General features: G+C 44.6%; 1 protein-coding gene across 11 annotated transcripts in view; it reads right to left on the bottom strand.

Moving 5' to 3' along the window:
- The window catches only part of DNAJC4 (DnaJ heat shock protein family (Hsp40) member C4), a 241,864-nt gene that overhangs the window by 69,394 nt on the left and 150,908 nt on the right, over positions 1-21,562 (bottom strand). For 7 of the 11 annotated variants that reach the window (XM_056527210.1, XM_056527203.1, XM_056527209.1 and 4 more), the window contains 4 exons: positions 15,870-15,963; positions 8,626-8,852; positions 6,834-6,983; positions 6,342-6,428 (listed from right to left, as the gene is read on the bottom strand). In XM_056527210.1, the coding sequence (XP_056383185.1) occupies positions 6,342-6,428; positions 6,834-6,983; positions 8,626-8,852; positions 15,870-15,963 (558 nt within the window). The remainder of the gene's footprint in view (positions 1-6,341; positions 6,429-6,833; positions 6,984-8,625; positions 8,853-15,869; positions 15,964-21,562) is intronic. The other 4 variants (XM_056527214.1, XM_056527213.1, XM_056527212.1 and 1 more) reach the window with 2 other exon arrangements.

The raw sequence follows: 21,562 nt of genomic DNA, 5'->3' as shown, positions 1-21,562 counted from the left end.
CAACATCTGGAGGGCCACGGTTTAGAGACCACTGTAAACTGTGGCCCTCCGGATGTTGCTAGGCAACAACTCACCTAGCAGGACCCGGAAGCCGCCGCCGCCACCCCACGTGGGGGATCCCCGCATGGAGGATCGCGATCCGGGATCCAGGTAGGGACCTTCGGCGCCGACCCTCCCTGGACGGTTCCCCCGTTTTGCCCGGACACCGATAGGTGGGCAAAGCGGGGGAACCGGACTTTAACCCCCCCTCCCCCGGTCTGCTATCAGTCGGTCGCTCGGCCGACCAATAGCAGGGATAGGAGGGGTGGCAACCCTGCCACCAAACTCCTATCCCTTTAGGGGGATCTAGGGTGTCTCGGACACCTACGATCCCTCTTATTTTCCGGGTCACCGGGTCACCAGTGACCCGTATGACCCGGAACCGCGCAGATCGCAGGTCTGAATTTACCTGCGATTTGCGCGCATCGCGGTCATGGGAGGGGTCTCAGGACCCCCCTCGGCGATGTGCCGGGATGCCTGCTGTTAGATAACAGCAGTCATCCCGGCCCGATCACCGCTACCGTACATGTACGTCGCTCGTCGTGAAGGGGTTAAGGTGAAAAAGGGCTCAGTCCTTAAGGGGTTAAGGACTCGGGAAGTACCTGTACTCCCTGCATCCTGAAGAGATTAAAACAGCAACTCTTAGACTTGAGTCTCAGAGCAAGACTTAAAACACCTGTGACCAATTTACAACTCCCCCTAGAGGCAGAGTAGAGAAAAAGAGTGAAAAGGCTGTTTAAAATTCTATCAGTAATCCCACTCTCTGCTTACTGTAACTACTCACACAATATGATCTTACACTATAAACAGTCACTCCAGCTCCACAGATTCACTACGTAGAGCCGATATAGCCTGTTCTTTAAAACACCTCTTGAATCAGCCCCTCTTAAAACAGCGACTCTCAGACTATAACTTACTGAAAATGTACAAAACGAGATGTGAGGCACTAAACACTGGTATTAATGTTTTGTATTAAACCAACAAAAACAAACGCCAAAAATGACAGGTGCCAAACGCAGGCGGACAGCGATGAGGTAAAGGGCAGTGATGGTGGTAAGACTCCCTGCTGATGGCACCCTGGATAAAGATCTGGGAGGGTGGTGAAATATAAAAAATGACCGGTGACACAAAAAAGCACTGAATGCTGGTATGTGACAACTCCAACACCAATTTCGCCTCTAACTATTTTTTAAAAATATTTTAGTATTTTTCTTTTTTAACAAAAAAAAATGGAGCACTCGTCCTGATAAGAGTAACTTCAACCTGAGGACTCTCACTAGATGCTATCAAATAAAAAATTTGTATTTTATTTATATTGTTTACTTTTTTTTATTAAATTTTTTTACTAAACAAACAAAAAACAAAAAAAAGAATGCCAAGAATGACAGGTGTCAAACACAGGCGGACAGCGGTACAGGGCGGCGATACTAGTAGTCTCAACTCCCTGATGATGGCATTAATTTTATTTATAAATATATATATATATATATATATATATATATATATATATACATACATACACACACACACACATATATATATATATATATATATATATAATGATTATTATTATTATTTATTTATTTTTTTTTTTTACAAGAAGTTACTATGCACTGATCCTGCCTATTGGAGCACCCTCCCTGATTTTTATATTTTTATTAAACTAACTAAATAAAATTGTGAAACTGACAGGATGACAACTCTTCTGATTCTGCCACACAGCCACTGCCCCTGACATTGAAGGGGTTAACTGATAACTGTCACTGAGGGTGATCTGGCAGCATAGGGATTAATTAAGAAACTGACAGGATGATCACTGACAGGATAATTACTCTTCTGCTCCTTCCTGCCACACAGTCACTGCCACTGCACCTGCACTGAAGGGGTTAATTGGGGGTTATGTATAGTTAGGGGCAATCTGTTGGTTGCCACTGGCTGAATGTTGCTGCCTGTTGGTCAGCTGTCACACTGACAGATCAATGGCAGAAATCCTAGACCAGGGACCAGCGCGATTGGTCCCTAGCTGGTGTCACATGTTCCTGTATCACTGCCTGGATCGTGAAATTATTACGGCCCCCGCAAGAAGTTTTTTTACAGGATTCCATTTTTTTCTGAATTTCTATTTCCTTTTAACGTAACCTCTTTAGGACACCGGGCGTATGCATACGCCCTGCATCCCGAGTCCTTAAGGACGTGGGGCGTATGCATATGCCCGTGGGAATTCCGGTCCCCACCGCTAGCCGGTTGGGGACCGGACCGGGATGCCTGCTGGAATCATTCAGCAGGCATCCCGGCACCGCCATGTAGGCGATTGCAGAAAATCGCATGTCAATTCAGACATGCAATTTTCTGCTATTCCGGGCTGATCGGGTCTCTGGTGACCCGGTAACCCGGAAAATAGGGATGATCGGAACTGTCAGTGACAGCCCCGATCATCCTGAGGGATAGGAGCGAGGTCGCAGTGCTGCGATCTCCTCCTATCCCGCCAATGGTCAGAACGGATTCTGACCAATGGCAGCACAGGACAGTGGGTTGCCATGGCAACCCCCCGTTCTGTCCACCCCTGGATGTCGGACAGAACGGGAGGAGAAGACGGAGGCCGGTATTTGAGAAGATGGCGTGGGGACCGCAGATATTTACTGCTGCCCTTCCTAGTGGGTGCCAAACTGCAACTCCCAGCATGCCCAGACAGCCAAAGGCTCTCTGGGCAATCTGGGAGTTGTAGTTTTGCAACATCTGGAGGGTCACAGTTTGGAGACCACTGTTACAGTGGTGCCCAAACGGTAGCCCTCCAGATGTTGCCAAACTACAACTCTCAGCATGCCTAGACTGCCCAGGCATGCTGGGAGTTGTAGTTCTGTAACATCTGTCCCTTCAGATTTAGCAATTTTCACGACATTTTTGAAAATTGCTGCTCTACTTTGAAGCCCTCTAATTTTTTCAAAAAGTAAAAATATGTCCATTTTATGATGCCAACATAAAGTAGACATATTGGGGGAGATTTATCAAAGGATTTAGACTGTTTTTTCTTGTCTAAATTTGTCGCACAGAAAGTCGCAGTCTAAATCTGTGCGACTTTTCTGCGACTTTTTCTCTAGAGGATTTTTAGAACATGATGCATGCAAGTCTATTTTAGACTGAAATGCATTGAAAAATGCATTGGTGCTGAATTTATCAAAAGCGACTTTTCAGCGACAAGTCGCATAGGCTGAAAGTACGCCGAAATGTCAGACCATGTTGGAGCAGGTTTAAATATAGACTAAAGCATAGATCATGAAGTCTGTGCACAGAATTTATCAAGAGCCATGCGCCATTTGATAAATTAGGTGCACAATAGAACAGACTAACCCTCTGTAGTTTGGTCTATATTGATGCGGGACATAGACAACGTTGATAAATATCCCCCATTGTATTTGTGAATAAATGTTTTTTGGGAATATCCATTTTCCTTACAAGCAGAGAGCTTCAAAGTTAGAAAAATGCTAAATTTTCAAAATTTTCATGAAATTTGGGGATTTTTCACCAAAAAAGGATGCAAGTAACGACAAAAGTTTACCACCAATTTACCACTCAGAATCAGAATATTCGGTAAAAGCGTTTTAGAGTAATTAATGCGTAAAGCGACAGTGGTCAGAATTGCGAAAAAGGGCTCAGTCCTTAAGGTGAAAAAAAGGGCTGCGTCCTTAAGGGGTTAAAGGGGTACTCCGGTGGAAAACATTTTTTTTTTATTAACTGTTGGCAGAAAGTTAAACAGATTTGTAAATTACTTCTATTTAAAAATTTTAATCCCCCCCCCCCAGTCAGCTGCTGTATGCTACAGAGGAAGTTATTTTCTTTTTTAATTTCTTTTCTGTCTGACCACAGTGCTCTCTGCTGACACTGTCCAGGTCAGGAACTGTCCAGAGCAGAAGAAAATCCCCATAGCAAACCTATCCTAACCTCTGGACAGTTCCTGACATGGACAGATGTGTCAGCAGAGAGCACTGTGGTTAGAAAGAAAATAAATTGAAAAAGAAAATAACTTTCTCTGTAGCATACAGCAGCTGATAAGTACAAGAAGGATTAAGATTTTTATATAGAAGTAATTTACAAATCTGTTTAACTTTCTGGCACCAGTTGATTTAAAAAAAAAAAAAGTATTTTCTACCAGAGTACCCCTTTACTTAACCCCTTAAGGACTCAGCCCATTTTGGCCTTAAGGACTCAGACAATTTAATTTTTACGTTTTCATTTTTTCCTCCTCGCCTTCTAAAAATCATAACTCTTTTATATTTTCATCCACAGACTAGTATGAGGGCTTGTTTTTTGCGCGACCAGTTGTCCTTTGTAATGACATCACTCATTATATCATAAAATGTATGGCGCAACCAAAAAACACTTTTTGTGGGGAAATTAAAACGAAAAACGCAATTTTGCTAATTTTGGAAGGTTTCGTTTTCACGCCGTACAATTTATGGTAAAAATGACGTGTGTTCTTTATTCTGAGGGTCAATACGATTAAAATGATACCCATTATTATATACTTTTATATTATTGTTGCACTTAAAAAAAATCACAAACTTTTTAACCAAATTAGTACGTTTATAATCCCTTTATTTTGATGACCTATAACTTTTTTATTTTTCCGTATAAGCGGCGGTATGGGGGCTAATTTTTTGCGCCATGATCTGTACTTTTTTTTGATACCACATTTGCATATAAAAAACTTTTAATACATTTTTTATAATTTTTTTTTAATAAAATGTATTAAAAAAGTAGGAATTTTGGACTTTTAAATTTTTTTTTCGTTCACGCCGTTCACCGTACGGGATCATTAACATTTTATTTTAATAGTTCGGACATTTACGCACGCGGCGATACCAAATATGTCTATAAAAAAAAATTTTTACGCTTTTTGGGGGTAAAATAGGAAAAAACTGACGTTTTACTTTTTTATTGGGGGAGGGGATTTTTCACTTTTTTTTTACTTTTACTTTTACATTTTTTTTTACACTTGAATAGTCCCCATAGGGGACTATTCATAGCAATACCATGATTGCTAATACTGATCTGTTCTATGTATAGGACATAGAACAGATCAGTATTATCGGTCATCTCCTGCTCTGGTCTGCTCGATCACAGACCAGAGCAGGAGACGCCGGGAGCCGCACGGAGGAAGGTGAGGGGACCTCCGTGCGGCGTTATGAATGATCGGATCCCCGCAGCAGTGCTGCGGGCGATCCGATCGTTCATTTTAATCGCGAACTGCCGCAGATGCCGGGATCTGTATTGATCCCGGCACCTGAGGGGTTAATGGCGGACGCCCGCGAGATCGCGGGCGTCGGCCATTGCCGGCGGGTCCCTGGCTGCGATCAGCAGCCGGGATCAGCCGCGCATGACACGGGCATCGCTCCGATGCCCGCGGTTATGCTTAGGACGTAAATGTACGTCCTGGTGCGTTAAGTACCACCTCACCAGGACGTACATTTACGTCCTGCGTCCTTAAGGGGTTAAAATTATTATTTACAGTTTTTTTTTTTTTTTTAATACCTATTAAAAGATATGACACCCTGCAGAAGTGGCAATCATTCAGTTCAGCTTTTTCTCTGCTGTGCTCCAAGACAATACAGGCAGGAAAATAACACAAGATAATCAACATTTTGTTTTAATTATTTGACAACTAAATTGTGCTAGGAACAATCATCCAAATTTTTTGTTATAGAACATACAGAAAATTAAATAGGAAATCTTTAAAGGGGTTCTACGGTGCTTACACATCTTTCCCCTATCCGAAGGATAGGGGAAAAGATGCCTGATCGTGGGAGGCCCGCCACTGGGGACTCCCGGCATCTTGCACGCGGCACCCCGTTTGTAATCAGTTCCCGGAGCGTGTTTGCTCCAGGTCTGATTACAGGCGACCACCGAGTCGGCGGCGTGTGACGTCTCCGCCCCCATGTGACGTCACGCTCCGCCCCTGAATGGAAGGCTACGGGAGGGGGCGTGATAGCTGTCACGCCCCCTTCCGTAGGCTTGCATTGAGGGGCGGAGCATGACGTCACACGGGGGCAGAGGCGTGATGTCACACGCCGCCAGCCCGGTGGTCGCCCGTAATCAGACCCGGAGCGAACACGCTCCACGGACTGATTACAAATGGGGTGCCGCGTGCAAGATCCCGGGGGTCCCCAGCGGTGGGACTCCCACAATCAGGCATCTTATCCGCTATCCTTTGGATAGGGAATAAGATGTGTAAGCACCGGAGAACCCCTTTAAGACTTTCTGAGAAATAAGTAATAGTATAACGTACACATTTTCCATGTACTCACTTAGCAATTTCTTTCCTCTCATTGTAAAATTTTAAAATCCTCATCTGTTGTTCATCGGATTCCTTACGGCGAATGTCTCTAAATGTGCTATAACAAGGCATAAAACATAGATTAATTAAGTAGCATTTTGTTACTTATTACTTAAATATTCACAGACCTCACATAGTTGAATTTTGAGGCTGAAAAATATGCTTGTATTGTATTTACAAGCAACCACCTAGATTAGCGCTTCCATTTGGCATTTAAAGATGAGAGTTTGAAACTAACTGGTGGTCATGGGAAATGGCCATTGATACCCCCTACCCCTTAATTCCCTGGTTGAACTTGATGGACATATGTCTTTTTTTTTCGACCGTACTTACTATGTAACTATATATGTAACTATGTAACTATGATAAAGCTCATAAAAAATTCCAAATCTTAGACATCCAACTAAAGACAAAAGTCCATTACAATTCTTTAATAAAACAAAACATGATCAAGAGTAATTACCTATAAATCTCAAAGTGTATAAAGATACTTAGGCCTGCAACTAAGAAGCAATATAAAACCAGTGTAACGTTTCTCTGCCTTCGATCTTCTTTCCATTCTCCTGTTGGAGGAAAATCTGACCAGTATCGTGCTTTATCTTCATATGAAGACCTGATAAGGGTAGAAGAACAGTCAAAAGAACTATGTAGTAACTAATATGTATGTTCTGACACAAATGTAAATAGCTTCTTTCTGACTTGATGCAACTCTGCATTCCTCACTCTGCCCCTATGCATCATTATCAACCAAGGGAGGAATTTTCACATATTAAGGCATTTTGGAGATAAGAAAGGTAAGATGGGATGTGGAGCAGAGAGTGCAAAGTAAGAGGAAGAAAGGGAAGTAGGTATAGAAAGAGAACAACAGGTAAAGAATGATAATTTAGCAAATATTTGTAAGGTAAAAAAAAGTATGTAAATGTGAAAGTCTCCGACAAGAAAAGTGCACTATGAGCTTTGGAGTCAAAAAGGACCAGAGATGAAAATTCAACCTTCTCAGTGGCGCTTCACCAATTGTAACTCTAGAGATGTCGGTGAAAGTAAAATATTATTTTATTGCAACAGGTTTCATCCCTGGACCACGGTCTTCATCAGGCAAGAAAAGTTCACACAGTTTAAGTGCTGTGTACACTCATTGGAGAAAATTTTCTGACAGGAGGATCCTCTGTATACTATTGAATAAACATGCAGCATTATACATTGCCCATACCCTTTAACTATTAAAAAAAAAAAAAAAATATATATATATATGCTTTCAAATCAACTGGTGCAAGAAAGTTAAAGGAGTAGTCCAGTGCTTAAAAACGTACCCCCTGTCCTGAAAAACGTATCCCCTGATGACCGCTGGGGCCCCCTGCGATCTCCTGTATGGGGCCCCGGCAGCCCACAAGAAGGGGGCGTGTTGACCACCACACGAAGCGGCAGCTGACACGCCCCCTCAATACAACTCTACGGCAGAGTCGAGGCGCTGCCTTCGGCAATCTCCGACTCTGTCATAGCGCTGTATTGAGGGGGCATGTTGTCCGCCGCTTTGTGTGGTTGTCAACAGGCCCCCTTCCCTGCCGGGGCCCTGTACAGGAGATCGCGGGAGGCCCCAATGGTCGGTCCCCCGTGATCTGAAACTTATCCCCTATCCTAAGGATAGGGGATAAGTTTTTTAGGACTGGACTACTCCTTTAAAAAGATTTGTAAATCACTTCTATTTAAAAATCTTAATCCTTCCAGTACTTATATACTTATCTGTATGCTACAGAGGAATTTGTGAAGTTTGTTCCAGCCTGACAACAGTGCTCTCTGCTGACACCTCTGTCTGTGTCAGGAACTGTCCAGAGCAGGAGAGGTTTTCAATAGGTATATGTTTCTAATCTGGACAGTTCCTGACACTGACAGAGGTGTCAGCAGAGAGCACTGTTGTCAGAAAAAAAAGGAAATACACAAATTTCTTTGTTTTATACAGCAACTAATAAGTACTGGAAGGATCAAAAATGTTAATAGAAGTAATATACAAATTCAGACACCAGTTGATTTGAAAACATTTGTTTTCTACTTGTTTCCACCAAGAGTTCCCCTTTAAAAAATAAAAAGTAAATACAATCTGTTTCCTATACAGTTAAAAAAAGTTATAGTTATATCTAAAACAGCCCAATGGAGGCCAAAGGGTATTCATTTAGCTTTCATCATATAAAGAGAGCCAAATGGATGTGTTTGGCAGGTACACCAAGAGCTTTTGTGGTGAGGTGCACAGTGGTCGTTACCTGGTAAATGGTCCTTGCTCTGTCTGATAAGATTGTCTCCAGCTGTATGATGTGCTAGAAGATTTATATGGGCTGCGGCCTGAACCCCAATTTTCTCTCTGCATTGCTTCCAAAACCTGGTCATATTCCATGCGGGAGGAGTGTTTACTTAACACTTTATAGGCCTCATTTAGACGCACAAACTGGGAGTGCAGAAGAGGGTTTGTAGGGTCACTGTCGGGATGGCACTGAAATAAGAAAGGAGAAAGGATTAGAAAACATAGAAGCTTATGACATATAGTCTTATCTGAAAGCAAGTGTCAGGATTCGAACCCGTGACCAGCCACATCCCAGGCAGTAGCCCTGCTTACTAGGCTACCGTCTTCTCTGGACATTCCTTCCTGAAACCTATTATGTAACCTTAGTCTTGCCAAGTCTTGCTCATCACCCTTGATTCCCCACACCTGGTACTTCCCTATATAAGTCCAGCCCCTTGCACTCTAGCTTGCTGATTATTGAGCTCCTGAGCCTTGATCAAGCTTCTCCTCATCTGCTGCTCTTGCTACTACTGAAGTCCACTGCTGACCAGGAATTGCCTACCGACTACTCTTCTGCTTTGTCCCTACTTACTGAACTGCTACCACCGTTGCCATCTGGATTGTCTGACCACGTTTATTGCTGCCTGCCCTGACCCACCGCCTGCCTACTGACTACGCCTCTGCCAGACTTCCTGCACTTACTACCTGCCTGCGGTCCTTGCCACTGGGCTCCACTCCTACTTCCAGCCAGCGGTCCTCTAACTCAGGTGAGCCCGTAGGATTGTTACAGAATAATCAGCCACACTATGGAGTCCGCAATGGCCACTCTGCGTAAGCAGGTCTCCGAACTTCAAGAATTTGGCACTACATTTCAGGAGAAATTTGCCCAGCTCCAAGGCGTAGTCCAAAGCCAACAGAGGGAGATTATTGAACTACAGAGGCAACTCCTGGACGTCCGCGGCGCGTCCGCAGACACCCGCATGCCACTCCCATCAAGATTCAGCGGCGACAGATGCCAGTATAGGGGGTTTCTAAACCAATGCCGCATCTATTTTCAAATGCACCCGGCCCCCATCACCACCGAGAAAAAGAAGGTGCTATTTGTGGTCAATCTCCTGACGGATGAAGCATTAGCATGGGCATCACCATACGTAGAGACTAACAGTCACCTCCTGGACAACCTTCATCACCGCCATGAGTCAAGTCTTCGATGACCCCAACCGCTGTGCGACAGCAGAGGCGCGACTACATGGTCTGCGGCAAGGGAGACGCTCCGTCGCCGAATACACCGCCGAGTTTCGCCGTTGGGTCACGGACACCACCTGGAACCCAGCAGCACAGAGAAGCCAATTCCGGCGAGGCCTGTCCGAATTAATAAAGGACGAACTCGCCAGAGTTGAGGCCCCGGACGATCTGGATGACTTCATTCAGTTATGCATCCGGATAGATCAAAGACTCTCCGAGAGGAAAAAAGAAAGACTCTGGTCCTCGGACCACAGACCCACTTACTCCTTCTCTTCCACCACCCAGCGCGACCCCCAGTCAGTAACTGAACCTATGCAGGTCGACGCTCTACGTAGGTCTCTATCCACAGCTGAGAAGGAGAGAAGGCTGGCCGAAAACCTCTGTCTCTACTGTGGGGAGCCAGGTCATTTTGCCATCAAATGTCCTCATAAGATCCGAAAGACTATTGCCGTCACGGAGCTAAAGGAGCGATTAGAGACTCCAACTCCGCCTGCAGCCCCCGAAAATAACAACACGGCGGCTCATGGATCCCACTTCATCGTCCCCATCCTCATCGACATTGAGGGGCGACAACTTTCCTGTTCAGCGATGTTAGACTCCGGGGCGGGAGGCAACTTCATGGATTTAACCTTCGCCTGTGAAAGGAGCATTCCACTGACAATCAAGGCAGCCCCCGTTGACCTGGAAACCGTTGACGGATCCCCACTCTCCTCGGGGCCGGCCACTCACGAGACCACTGAACTACAACTTCTCATAGAACCAGATCACTGTGAAAAGATCCAGTTCTCTCTGATCGCCTCCCCGAAGTTCCCAGTGATCTTGGGCATCCCATGGTTGGCCACCCACAACCCCTCGGTGGACTGGGAAACCCGCTGCATACGATTCCCGTCCGAGTTCTGCTCGCTAAATTGCTCCCACAAACCCGTCCTTCCACCCGAAGACACCAACATCTCAAAACTATCGGTCAAGGATCTGCTACCCCCTGAATACCGCGAGTTCCAGGATGTCTGCGAAAAGAAAAACGCAGACAAGCTGCCACCGCACCGACCCTACGACTGCCCTATAGAACTGTTGCCCGGGGCCGAAATACCCTTTTGCAGTATCTACTCCCTCTCAGAGCCTGAACTCAAGGCTCTGAAAGAGTACCTGGATGAGGACCTGAGGAAGGGGTTCATCTGGCCCTCCACCTCCCCTGCGGGAGCCCCCTTTTTCTTCGTAGAGAAAAAAGACTCCTCCCTGCGTCCCTGCATAGACTACAGAAAGCTTAACGACATAACCGTAAAAAATCGGTACCCGCTCCCACTGATTTCAGAACTCCTTGAGAGACTCCGGGCAGCGAAGATCTTCACTAAACTCGACCTTCGAGGGGCCTACAACCTCGTCCGAATCCACCCTGGGGACGAATGGAAGACAGCTTTCCGGACACGCTATGGTCATTTCGAGTACCTGGTCATGCCTTTCGGACTCTGCAATGCTCCCGCCACATTCCAGCACTTCATTAACGACGTCCTCAGGGACATGCTGGATCTGTTTGTAGTCGTTTACCTGGACGACATCTTGATCTTCACTGAAGACCTCGAGCAGCACCGCGAACACGTCTGCAGGGTACTGCAGAGACTCCAACAGAACTCTCTCTACATCAAGCTAGAGAAATGCGAGTTTGAGCGAACCACCACTCAGTTCCTCGGATACATCATCTCCCCAGAGGGCATAAGTATGGACCCTGGGAAGGTCCAAGCTGTAATGAACTGGCCCGTTCCGAAAAACGAGAAGGAGATACAAAGATTTATTGGCTTCGCCAACTTCTATCGGAAGTTTATCCGGAACTTCTCCAAGATCATAGCACCAATCACCCAACTCACCAAGAAGGCAGTCCCCTTCTCCTGGACACCCGAGGCCCAGGAGGCCTTCACCAAGCTGAAACTCCTCTTCACTTCTGCCCCAATCTTAATCCACCCGAACCCCGAGCTCCCATTTACAGTCGAAGTGGATGCATCAGACTCTGCGGTGGGGGCAGTTTTGTCACAACGGACAGGGGAGAGAATGCTATTACACCCGTGTGCATTTTTCTCCCGCTAGATGTCCCCCTCCGAGAAGAACTATGACATTGGGAACAAAGAACTATTGGCGATCAAGGATGCCTTCTCCGAGTGGAGACACCTGCTGGAGGGAGCCACCAACCCCATAATCGTACTAACTGACCACAAGAACCTCGAGTTCATCCGCAGCGCTAAGAGACTCTCGGCCAGACAGGCCAGATGGAGCCTATTCTTTTCCCGCTTCAACTTTCTCATCACCTATCGTCCCGGATCAAAAAACGGCAAGGCTGACGCCCTCTCCAGAATGTTTTTCGAGCCCTCACAGAGTAACAAGGGCCAAGATAACATCTTACCCGAGAGAAGGGTCGTAGGGGCCACCTATTCTAAAGAACTCCTGGGCACAATCAAAGAAGGATATGAAAATGATCCCTTCCTCGCCCACCCCACAGGGAATATCAGCCTTACGTTTAAGAACGGCCATTGGTTTCATCAGGACCTACAACTATATGTACCAGAAATCGCACGGCTCGAAGTGCTCAAACTCAACCATGACTCCAAGCTGGCCGGCCATTTTGGCACAAGAAAGACCCATGAGCTTCTCTCCCGCTCCTTCTGGTGGCCAACATACAAGGAGGACATCAAGAGGTACATCTCCTCATGCGCGGTCTGTGCCCGCAATAAGACTCCTCGTTCCTCTCCCGTGGGTCTGTTACAACCCCTCCCTATTCCCTCCCGCCCCTGGGGCTCGATCTCCATGGACTTTGTGGTAGACCTTCCTCCTTCAAAAGGGATGAACACCATCCTGGTCGTGGTCGACCGTCTCACCAAGATGGCCCATTTCATCCCCTACAAAGGCATATCCACCGCCAAACAGACGGCCGATCTAATTCTCAGAGAGGTCTTCAGGCTGCATGGGATCCCGGACGAAGTGGTCTCTGACCGAGGCGTACAATTTGCCTCAAAGTTCTGGAAGAACTTCTGCCTGGCGCTTGGGGTTAAAGTAAACCTGTCCTCCGCTTTCCACCCTCAGTCAAACGGGCAGACTGAGAGAACTAATCAGACCCTAGAGCAGTACCTACGCTGTTTCAGCTCCCACCTGCAGGATGACTGGCTTGACCATCTCCCCACGGCCGAGTTCGCCTACAACAATGCTGAGCACAGCTCAACCAAGCACAGCCCCTTCTTTGCTAACACAGGCTCGCACCCGGTATTCATTCCCCACCTGCCCGTCGCCTCCACCCTCCCAGCAGTGGCCGAACGCGTAACAACCCTACAGGAGGCACAAAAGAACATTATAGACAACCTCCAGCTCGCCCAGAGGTGTTTTAAACAGGGAGCAGACAGACGTCGCAAACCCACCCCGGGCTTCCATGTGGGAGACAAGGTGTGGCTGTCCACCAGGAACCTCAGATTGAAGGTCCCCTCCAAAAAGTTGGCCCAAAGATACATGGGTCCGTTCCGGATCACCGCACAAATCAACGAGGTCACGTTCCGGATTGACCTTCCGGACTCCATTAGGGTGCACCCTGTCTTCCATTGCTCACTCCTCAAGCCATACGTGGAGAACACCTTCACAGGCCGCCACTCGCCCCCTCCACCGCCCGTGAGGGTACAGGGTGAAGAAGAATACGTGGTCGCAAAGATCCTCGACTCCAGGATCCACAGGGGAAGACTACAATACCTAATTGGGTGGGAGGGTTAAGCTCCCGAGGATAACTCCTGGGAGCCAGAAGAAAATATCCACGCCCCCAGACTGGTAAAAGAGTTAAGAGTTCCACCAACGGCACCCCGGTAAGCAAGCCCCTGCGGTGCCCGGAGGTCACCTTGGAAGGGGGGGGGGGGTACTGTCAGGATTCGAACCCGTGACCAGCCACATCCCAGGCAGTAGCCCTGCTTACTAGGCTACCGTCTTCTCTGGACATTCCTTCCTGAAACCTATTATGTAACCTTAGTCTTGCCAAGTCTTGCTCATCACCCTTGATTCCCCACACCTGGTACTTCCCTATATAAGTCCAGCCCCTTGCACTCTAGCTTGCTGATTATTGAGCTCCTGAGCCTTGATCAAGCTTCTCCTCATCTGCTGCTCTTGCTACTACTGAAGTCCACTGCTGACCAGGAATTGCCTACCGACTACTCTTCTGCTTTGTCCCTACTTACTGAACTGCTACCACCGTTGCCATCTGGATTGTCTGACCACGTTTATTGCTGCCTGCCCTGACCCACCGCCTGCCTACTGACTACGCCTCTGCCAGACTTCCTGCACTTACTACCTGCCTGCGGTCCTTGCCACTGGGCTCCACTCCTACTTCCAGCAAGCGGTCCTCTAACTCATGTGAGCCCGTAGGATTGTTACAGCAAGACATTTTCTCAAATAAGTTCTTTTTGAAACACAGAACTGTCTGCTGACATCACGAGCACAGTGCTCTCTGCTGACATCTCTGTCCAATTTATGAACTGTGCAGAACAGCATATGTTTGCTATGGGGATTTCCTTTTACCCTGGACAGTTCCAAAAATGGAAAGAGATTTCAGCAGAGAGCACTGTGCTCATGAGGTCAGCAGACAGCTCTGTGTTTCAAACGGAAAAAGAATTCCCACTGTAGTATTCAGCAGCTAATAAGTAAGGAAGGATTAAGATTTTTTAATAGAAGTCATTTACAAATCTGTTTAACTTTCTGGCACCAGTTGATTTAAAAAAATAAATAAAAGTTTTTCACCGGAGTACCCCTTTAAGCACAATGAAAACAAAAACATATGCCACAGTTCATATGTTGCCAACTTTCTTCTCTTGATTTAATGGGACATTTATCAATGCAATTATACTGGGCAAAGTTAAATATTCAAGAACTTATATAGTATTTGGTATTTTATTTTTTAACTGGAATCAACGTTGGTATATTTCTACCAACTACTTCTCCATTCAAAGTAAATACCACTTTAAGTAAATAGTTTATTCAATTAATATAAAATCCTGAATAATATACATTGAATCTACAATTGAATAAATACTTATTTTTCAATTTTTGTGCCTTTCTAGGACCTTCGGATGTTTGTATGAATGTACACTGATCAAAATATAGGACAAGAGATGCTTATAGAAAACAGAATTCTTTCTGAAGCAATGATGGGGGTGTATGTAAACTAATGGAAAAGGGAGGTTCTCCTAATACAGTAACTGGAGATCACTGTGACTTGACAAGAGAGCACTAGCCTTGACCACTTTGTTAACTCCTTCAGTTCTAACATGTTGTTCTGCTCCCAAAGTAATGACTTTTTCATCAATCAGGTAACAGGAATATATCATTATGCGGACACTTTCCCTACACAATATTTTCCTTAAAAAATAACTGACAGGCTGCCTGTTCATCTGTACTAAATCCAATATATTAGGTTACAGTGAGGGTGAACAGCTTTAGTAGTCACATCCATCTGTCTAGTTTTTGTATGCCTTTTGTTATGCCCATTTATTCTTCTATTCCCATTGCGCAGCTCTGTGCCATATTCACCTCACCAACCCATGACGTACTGGTACAGGAAGGTGTTAATATTAGGCCTAGCAGCCAGAATTAAAACTGCACGATTTCAGTATTATCTTATTCTACAGCTAGCAATTAGAAAAAAAATTATTTAAAATAAACGGCCACATTCCCGTCACTGTTTACTAGAACATAGAACACAGTAGATGTGGTAGTGGCTGTGCTTTGTACAGCAGTTCTGCAGCTCAGTCTCATTTACATCTACCAAATATACGGTGTTGTGCCTTGTAAACAATAAAGGGGATGTGGTGCTCGCTGAGAGCCATGTCCCCTTATGTCAACTGATGGGTGGTGATATCAGAAGTTGGACCCACGCTGCTGTGATAAGGATGTGTCATCAATATTTTGCCAGAAAAGCATCTGTATTTTTCATCTATCCTTAAATAGACATATTATGACAAAGCTCACCTTCTTTGACAAGGTAAAAAATGCATTCTTAATTTCTTCACTTGTGGCCTTTCTCCCAACTCCTAGGACTTGGTAATGATCCTTTAAGCTTGACCTTAGGCAATATTTGATATAATGGAAAAAAAAACATTAACTATTAAGTTTTGATTGTAATACTAAGAAATCTGTCAGTCACTGTAAGGAGGGGGGGGGAGGGGTGCAGAAAATAAGAAAAGTTGGGCCACAAAGATGTTATCTGCCAGTTGACAGGATGAAGTTTGTCATCTGAACTCCAAAAGTTTGAACGTAGAGGATTTTGTGCCAGCATCTAATGATGTTTCTTTATTGTCCCCAATAGATGAATAATATCTGCCAATCCATGCAGAGCTCCAAATAAAGACCCCTGCATGGATTCATATCTGAGATCCATGTACTGGTGCCCATAATAAGATATGTGTCTGGTATATTCTCTGATCGCTAATACTAGCCAAATGGCACAGTATTTTTTGTGTCATTCACGCTAATAGGAGAGTGGATTTGTCCCCTATACGATGATGTCATAACAAAACAGCCCCATTCATTACCGTGGCCCAAATAAAGTTGGGGACTTTATTTGGGCCACGGTAATAAATGGGGCTGTTTTGTTATGACCTCATCGTATAGGGGACAAATCCACTCTGGCTGTTAGTGGTTGTTAGGGCTGCTTCCTGCAAGTGTACACTAATTTAACCCCTTAACCTCCCTGGCGGTATGATTCTGTCTGGAAATTTGTACCAAAAGCGGTAAAATTTTTTGCATTGAATTTCACATCTCCCCCCTCCCTTGTCACATTCTTCCCCCCTTGTCACATCCCCCCCCCCTTCATGTCACATTCCCCTCCCCCCGTCACCCCCCCTTGTCACATTCCCCCCTCTGTCACATTCTCCCCTTTGTCACATTCTTCCTCCCCCCCCCCCCCCGTCACATTCATCCCCCCCCCCTTGTCACATTCTTGTCCTGCAGCAGCATACACTAGGTTTGCCTGGCAGATTTTAAACCTAGTGTATTTGCTGTAGAACAAGTCCTTTCCCCTTCAGCCAATCACTGGCTTGACACCACTGCGGCCTGTGATTGGCTGAAAAGGGAAAGGTCCTAGAAGAGCAGGGACCAGAGCGCACGGAGGGGAACGGTACCTGCAGGGACCGGGATTAGGTAAGCAAAAGTTTTTTTTAATTTTACTCCTTTTTCCTTATACACTTAGCTCAGTGTTTTTCTAACAGGGTACCTCCAGCTGTTGTGAAACTACTACTCCCAGCATGCCCGGACAACCTTTGGCTGTTCGGGCATGCTGAAAGTTGTAGTTTTGCAACAGCTGGAGGCACCCTGGTAGGGAAACACTGACTTTTAGTATTTTTCTTTACCTGCTCCGGCCGGCCCCCGCCACGGGAGCCGACCCGAGCAGATAATCGCATGTTTTCCCGGGGGCCGTATCGCTATATCGCATTGCTTTTGCGATATTAGTGCAGCCCGGCCGGCAACTCTGCAATTCTACTCCGAGCGTGACTCGGGGTTACCGATCCTGGCAGGGAAAATTAACCCCGAGTCACGCTCGGGATAACCGCTCAGGAGGTTAAGGACGCAGCTCATTTTCACCTTAAAGGGGTTATTCAGGAAAAAACTTTTTTTTATATATCAACTGGCTCCAGAAAGTTAAACAGATTTGTAAATTACTTCTATAAAAAAAAATCTTAATCCTTTCAGTACTTATGTGCTTCTGAAGTTAAGGTTGTTCTTTTCTGTCTAAGTGCTCTCTAATGACACGTGTCTCGGGAACCGCCCAGTTTAGAAGTGGTTTGCTATGGGGATTTGCTTCTAAACTGGGCGGTTCCCGAGACACGTGTCATCAGAGAGCACTTAGACAGAAAAGAACAACCTTAATTTCAGAAGCTCATAAGTACTGAAAGGATTAAGATTTTTTAATAGAAGTAATTTACAAATCTGCTTAACTTTCTGGAGCCAGTTGATATATAAAAAAAAGTTTTTTTTCCTGGATAACTCCTTTAAGGACGCAGGCCTTTTTTGCAAATCTGACCACTGTCACTTTAAGCATTAATAACTCTGGGATGCTTTTATTTTTCATTCTGATTCCGAGAATTTTTTTTCGGGACATATTCTACGTTATGTTAGTGGTGAAAAATTACATAATTTGATGAAAAATGTTGCATTTTTTTTTCTTTGAAACTCTCTGCTTATATGGAAAATGAACATCCCAAATAAATTATATATTTTTTCACATATACAATATGTCTACTTTATGTTTGCATCATAAAGTTGACATGTTTTTACTTTTGGAAGACATCAGAGGACTTCAGATATAGCAGCAATATTCAAATTTTTCTAAAAATTTTCAAAATCTGAATTTTTCAGGGACCAGTTCAGTTTTGAAGTGGATTTTAGGGGCCTTCATATTAGAAATACCCCATAAATGACCCCATTATAAAAACTGCACCCCCCAAAGTATTCAAAATGACATTCAGTAAGTGTGTTAACCCTTTAGGTGTTTCACAGGAATGGCAGCAAAGTGAAGGAGAAAATTCAAAATCTTAATTTTTTTACACTCGCATGTTCTTGTAGACCCAGTTTTTAAATTTTTACAAGGGGTAAAAGGAGAAAAATCTTACTAAAATTTGTAACCCAATTTCAATCGAGTAAGGAAATATCTCATATGTGGATGTGAAGTGTTCTGTGGGTGCACTAGAGGGCTCAGAAGGGAAGGAGCGACAATGGGATTTTGGAGAGTGAGTTTTACTGAAATGGTTTTTGGGGGAATGTCACATTTAGGAAGCCCCTATGGTGCCAGAACAGCAAAAAAAAAAAAAAAACATGGCATACTATTTTGGAAACTACCCCCCTCAAGGACCTTAACAAGGGGTACAGTGAGCTTTAACACCCCACTTTTAGTTAAAGTTGGATGTGTAAAAAAAAAAATTTCCACTAAAATGCAGTTTTTTCCCCAAATTTTACATTTCGAGAAGGGGTAATAGGAGAAAATGCCCCCCAAAACTTGTAACTTCATGCAAATACCCCATGTGCGGACGTCAAGTGCTCTGCTGGCGCACTACAATGCTCAGAAGAGGAGGAGCGCCATTGAGATTATGGAGAGAATTTAGTTGGAATAGAAGTCGGGGGCCATGTGCATTTACAAAGCCCCCGTGGTACCAGAACAGTGAACCCCCGCACATGTGACCCCATTTTGGAAACTAAACCCCCCACAGACTTTAAACAGAGGTGCTGTGAGCATTTACACCCCATGGGCGTTTGACAGATCTTTGGAACAGTGGGCTGTGCAAATGAAAAATTTCATTTTTCATTTTCACGGACCACTGTTCCAAAAATCTGTCAGACACCTGTGGGGCATAAATGCTCACTGTACCCCTTATTACATTACGTGAGGGGTGTAGTTTCCAAAATGGGGTCACATGTGGGGGGGCATTGTTCTGGCACTATGGAGGCTTTGTAAATACACGTGGCCTTCAATTCCGGACAAATTCTCTCTTTAAAATCCCAATGGCACTCCTTCTCTTCTGAGCATTGTAGTTCGCCCGCAAAGCACTTTACATCCACATATGGGGTATGTTCTTACTCAGAAGAAATGGGGTTACAAATTTTGGAGGTGTTCAGGCTCACTATACCCCTTGTTACGTTCTGTGAGGGGTGTAGTTTCCAAAATGGGGTCACATGTGGGTATTTATTTATGTTTTTTTTTTTGCGTTTATGTCAGAACCGCTGTAAAATCAGCCACCCCTGTGTAAATCACCAATTTGGGCCTCAAATGTACATAGTGCGCTCTCACTCCTGAGCTTTGTTGTGCGTCCGCAGAGCTTTTTATGCCCACATATGGGGTATTTCCGTACTCAGGAGAAATTCAGTTTTGGAAACAATGCCGTACAATTTAATTTTTATTGGGGGTAAAGTGTTAGGGGGTGTATATGTAGTGTTTTACCCTTTATTATGTGTTAGTGTAGTGTTTTTAGGATACATTCACACTGGCGCAGGTTTACAGTGAGTTTCCCACAAGGAGTTTGCGCTGCGGCAGAAAATTTGCCGCAGCTCAAACTTGAAGCATCAAACTTACTGTAAACGCGCCCGTGTGAATGTACCCTGTACATTCACATGGGGGGGGGGGGGGGGGCAAACCTCCAGCTGTTGCAAAACTACTTTTGCAACAGCTGGAGGCACACTGGTTGGAAAACCTTCAGTTAGGTTCTGTTGCCTAACTCAGTATTTTCCAACCAGGGTGCCCCCAGCTGTTGCAAAACTAAAACTCCCAGCATGTACTGATCGCCGAAGGGCATGCTGGGAGATGTAGTTATGCAACAGCTGGAGGTACGGGGGAACCGGACTTTAACCCCCCCGCCCCCGATCTGCTATTGGTCGTCGCTTCTTGACGAACAATAGCAGGGATAGGAGGATGGCACCCCCGCCACCTAACTCCTATCCCTTCAGGGGGACAAATGACAAGACGCTGGGAGGGAGACGATAGCCACAGGGGGAGTTCACTAAGACAACAGCCTGTTTCACTTCAATAGATGCTTCATCTGGTCTACCAGCAGAGGCAAGTTTGATGTATTTGAGTCCTAGCCTCCTGGGGGAGGACACCAAAGGGGAGGGGAAAACAAAAAGAAACACTGGACATACAAGACAAGAAGGGGAAGGGGGATGAGAAAACAAAACGGAGAATACTAATGGAGAAAAACGGAGGCAAACATAGACTCTGTCTGTGACAATAAAAACACTCTACCACATGCAAGTAAAATATATGAGAAATTAACATTATGCTCATTGAGCCCTAACGCATCTAATGTGCTAATCCATATAACTTCTCTTTGCAATAATTGCGTATCACAATCTATGCCTCTTTTGCTTTCCGTAATTAGTTCCAAGCCAGCTAAATAAAGCCACTCACAATTGTTTCCATGGACCTCAGCCATATGTGTAATACATTTCTTAGCCATAATGCCAGTGCGTGAGAAATGTAAATGTTCCCATATTCGTATGAAAAGATGTTTCTTCGTCTTACCGACATAAAAACGTTTGCATGGGCATATAATACAGTACACAACATGGGTACTGCGACAGGTTATTAACTGTCTTAAATTGATATCATGTACTCCTACAAACTTTTACCCAGATTGTATGAACAAAAAGAACAATGTTTACATGAAAAATTGCTTATCGGTGCGGCTTTTTCTATCCATCTAGTCATTTTCAATTTTTGGTCTCTGTTTAGTTTTAATAAAACCTCCTATGGTTAAGTTACGTTTAAATGTTACTATGGGTTTCTGTGCTATTTCCTTATTTCATGCAAGTTAAATATATGAGAAATTAACATTATGCTCATTTAGCCCTAACGCATCTAATGTGCTAATTAATATAACCTTCAAAAAATACAAATCTGATAGGTCAGCGATAACATTTAAACAGTACAACGCTTAATAAAATCTGTAAAAATGTAATAAAAACAGCAAAAATTCAAAACGAGAGAAAGGTGGCCAAAGAAAGCAAAACTAATCCTAAATATTTTTTTTAGATAAATAAATGCAAAAAAACCAAGGACAGAGCATGTAGGACCCCTTAATAATGATAATGGGGAGGTTGTCACAGGTGATCAAGAGAAAGCGGAGCTACTGAATGGGTTCTTTAGTTCTGTATACACTATGGAAAAAGGAGCTGAC

Source organism: Hyla sarda, chromosome 6, assembly GCF_029499605.1.
Source record: "Hyla sarda isolate aHylSar1 chromosome 6, aHylSar1.hap1, whole genome shotgun sequence".
In the NCBI taxonomy this organism is placed as follows: domain Eukaryota; kingdom Metazoa; phylum Chordata; class Amphibia; order Anura; family Hylidae; genus Hyla; species Hyla sarda.
Note: the sequence above shows the minus strand (reverse complement) of the source record. Positions and strands in the feature narration are given on the sequence as shown.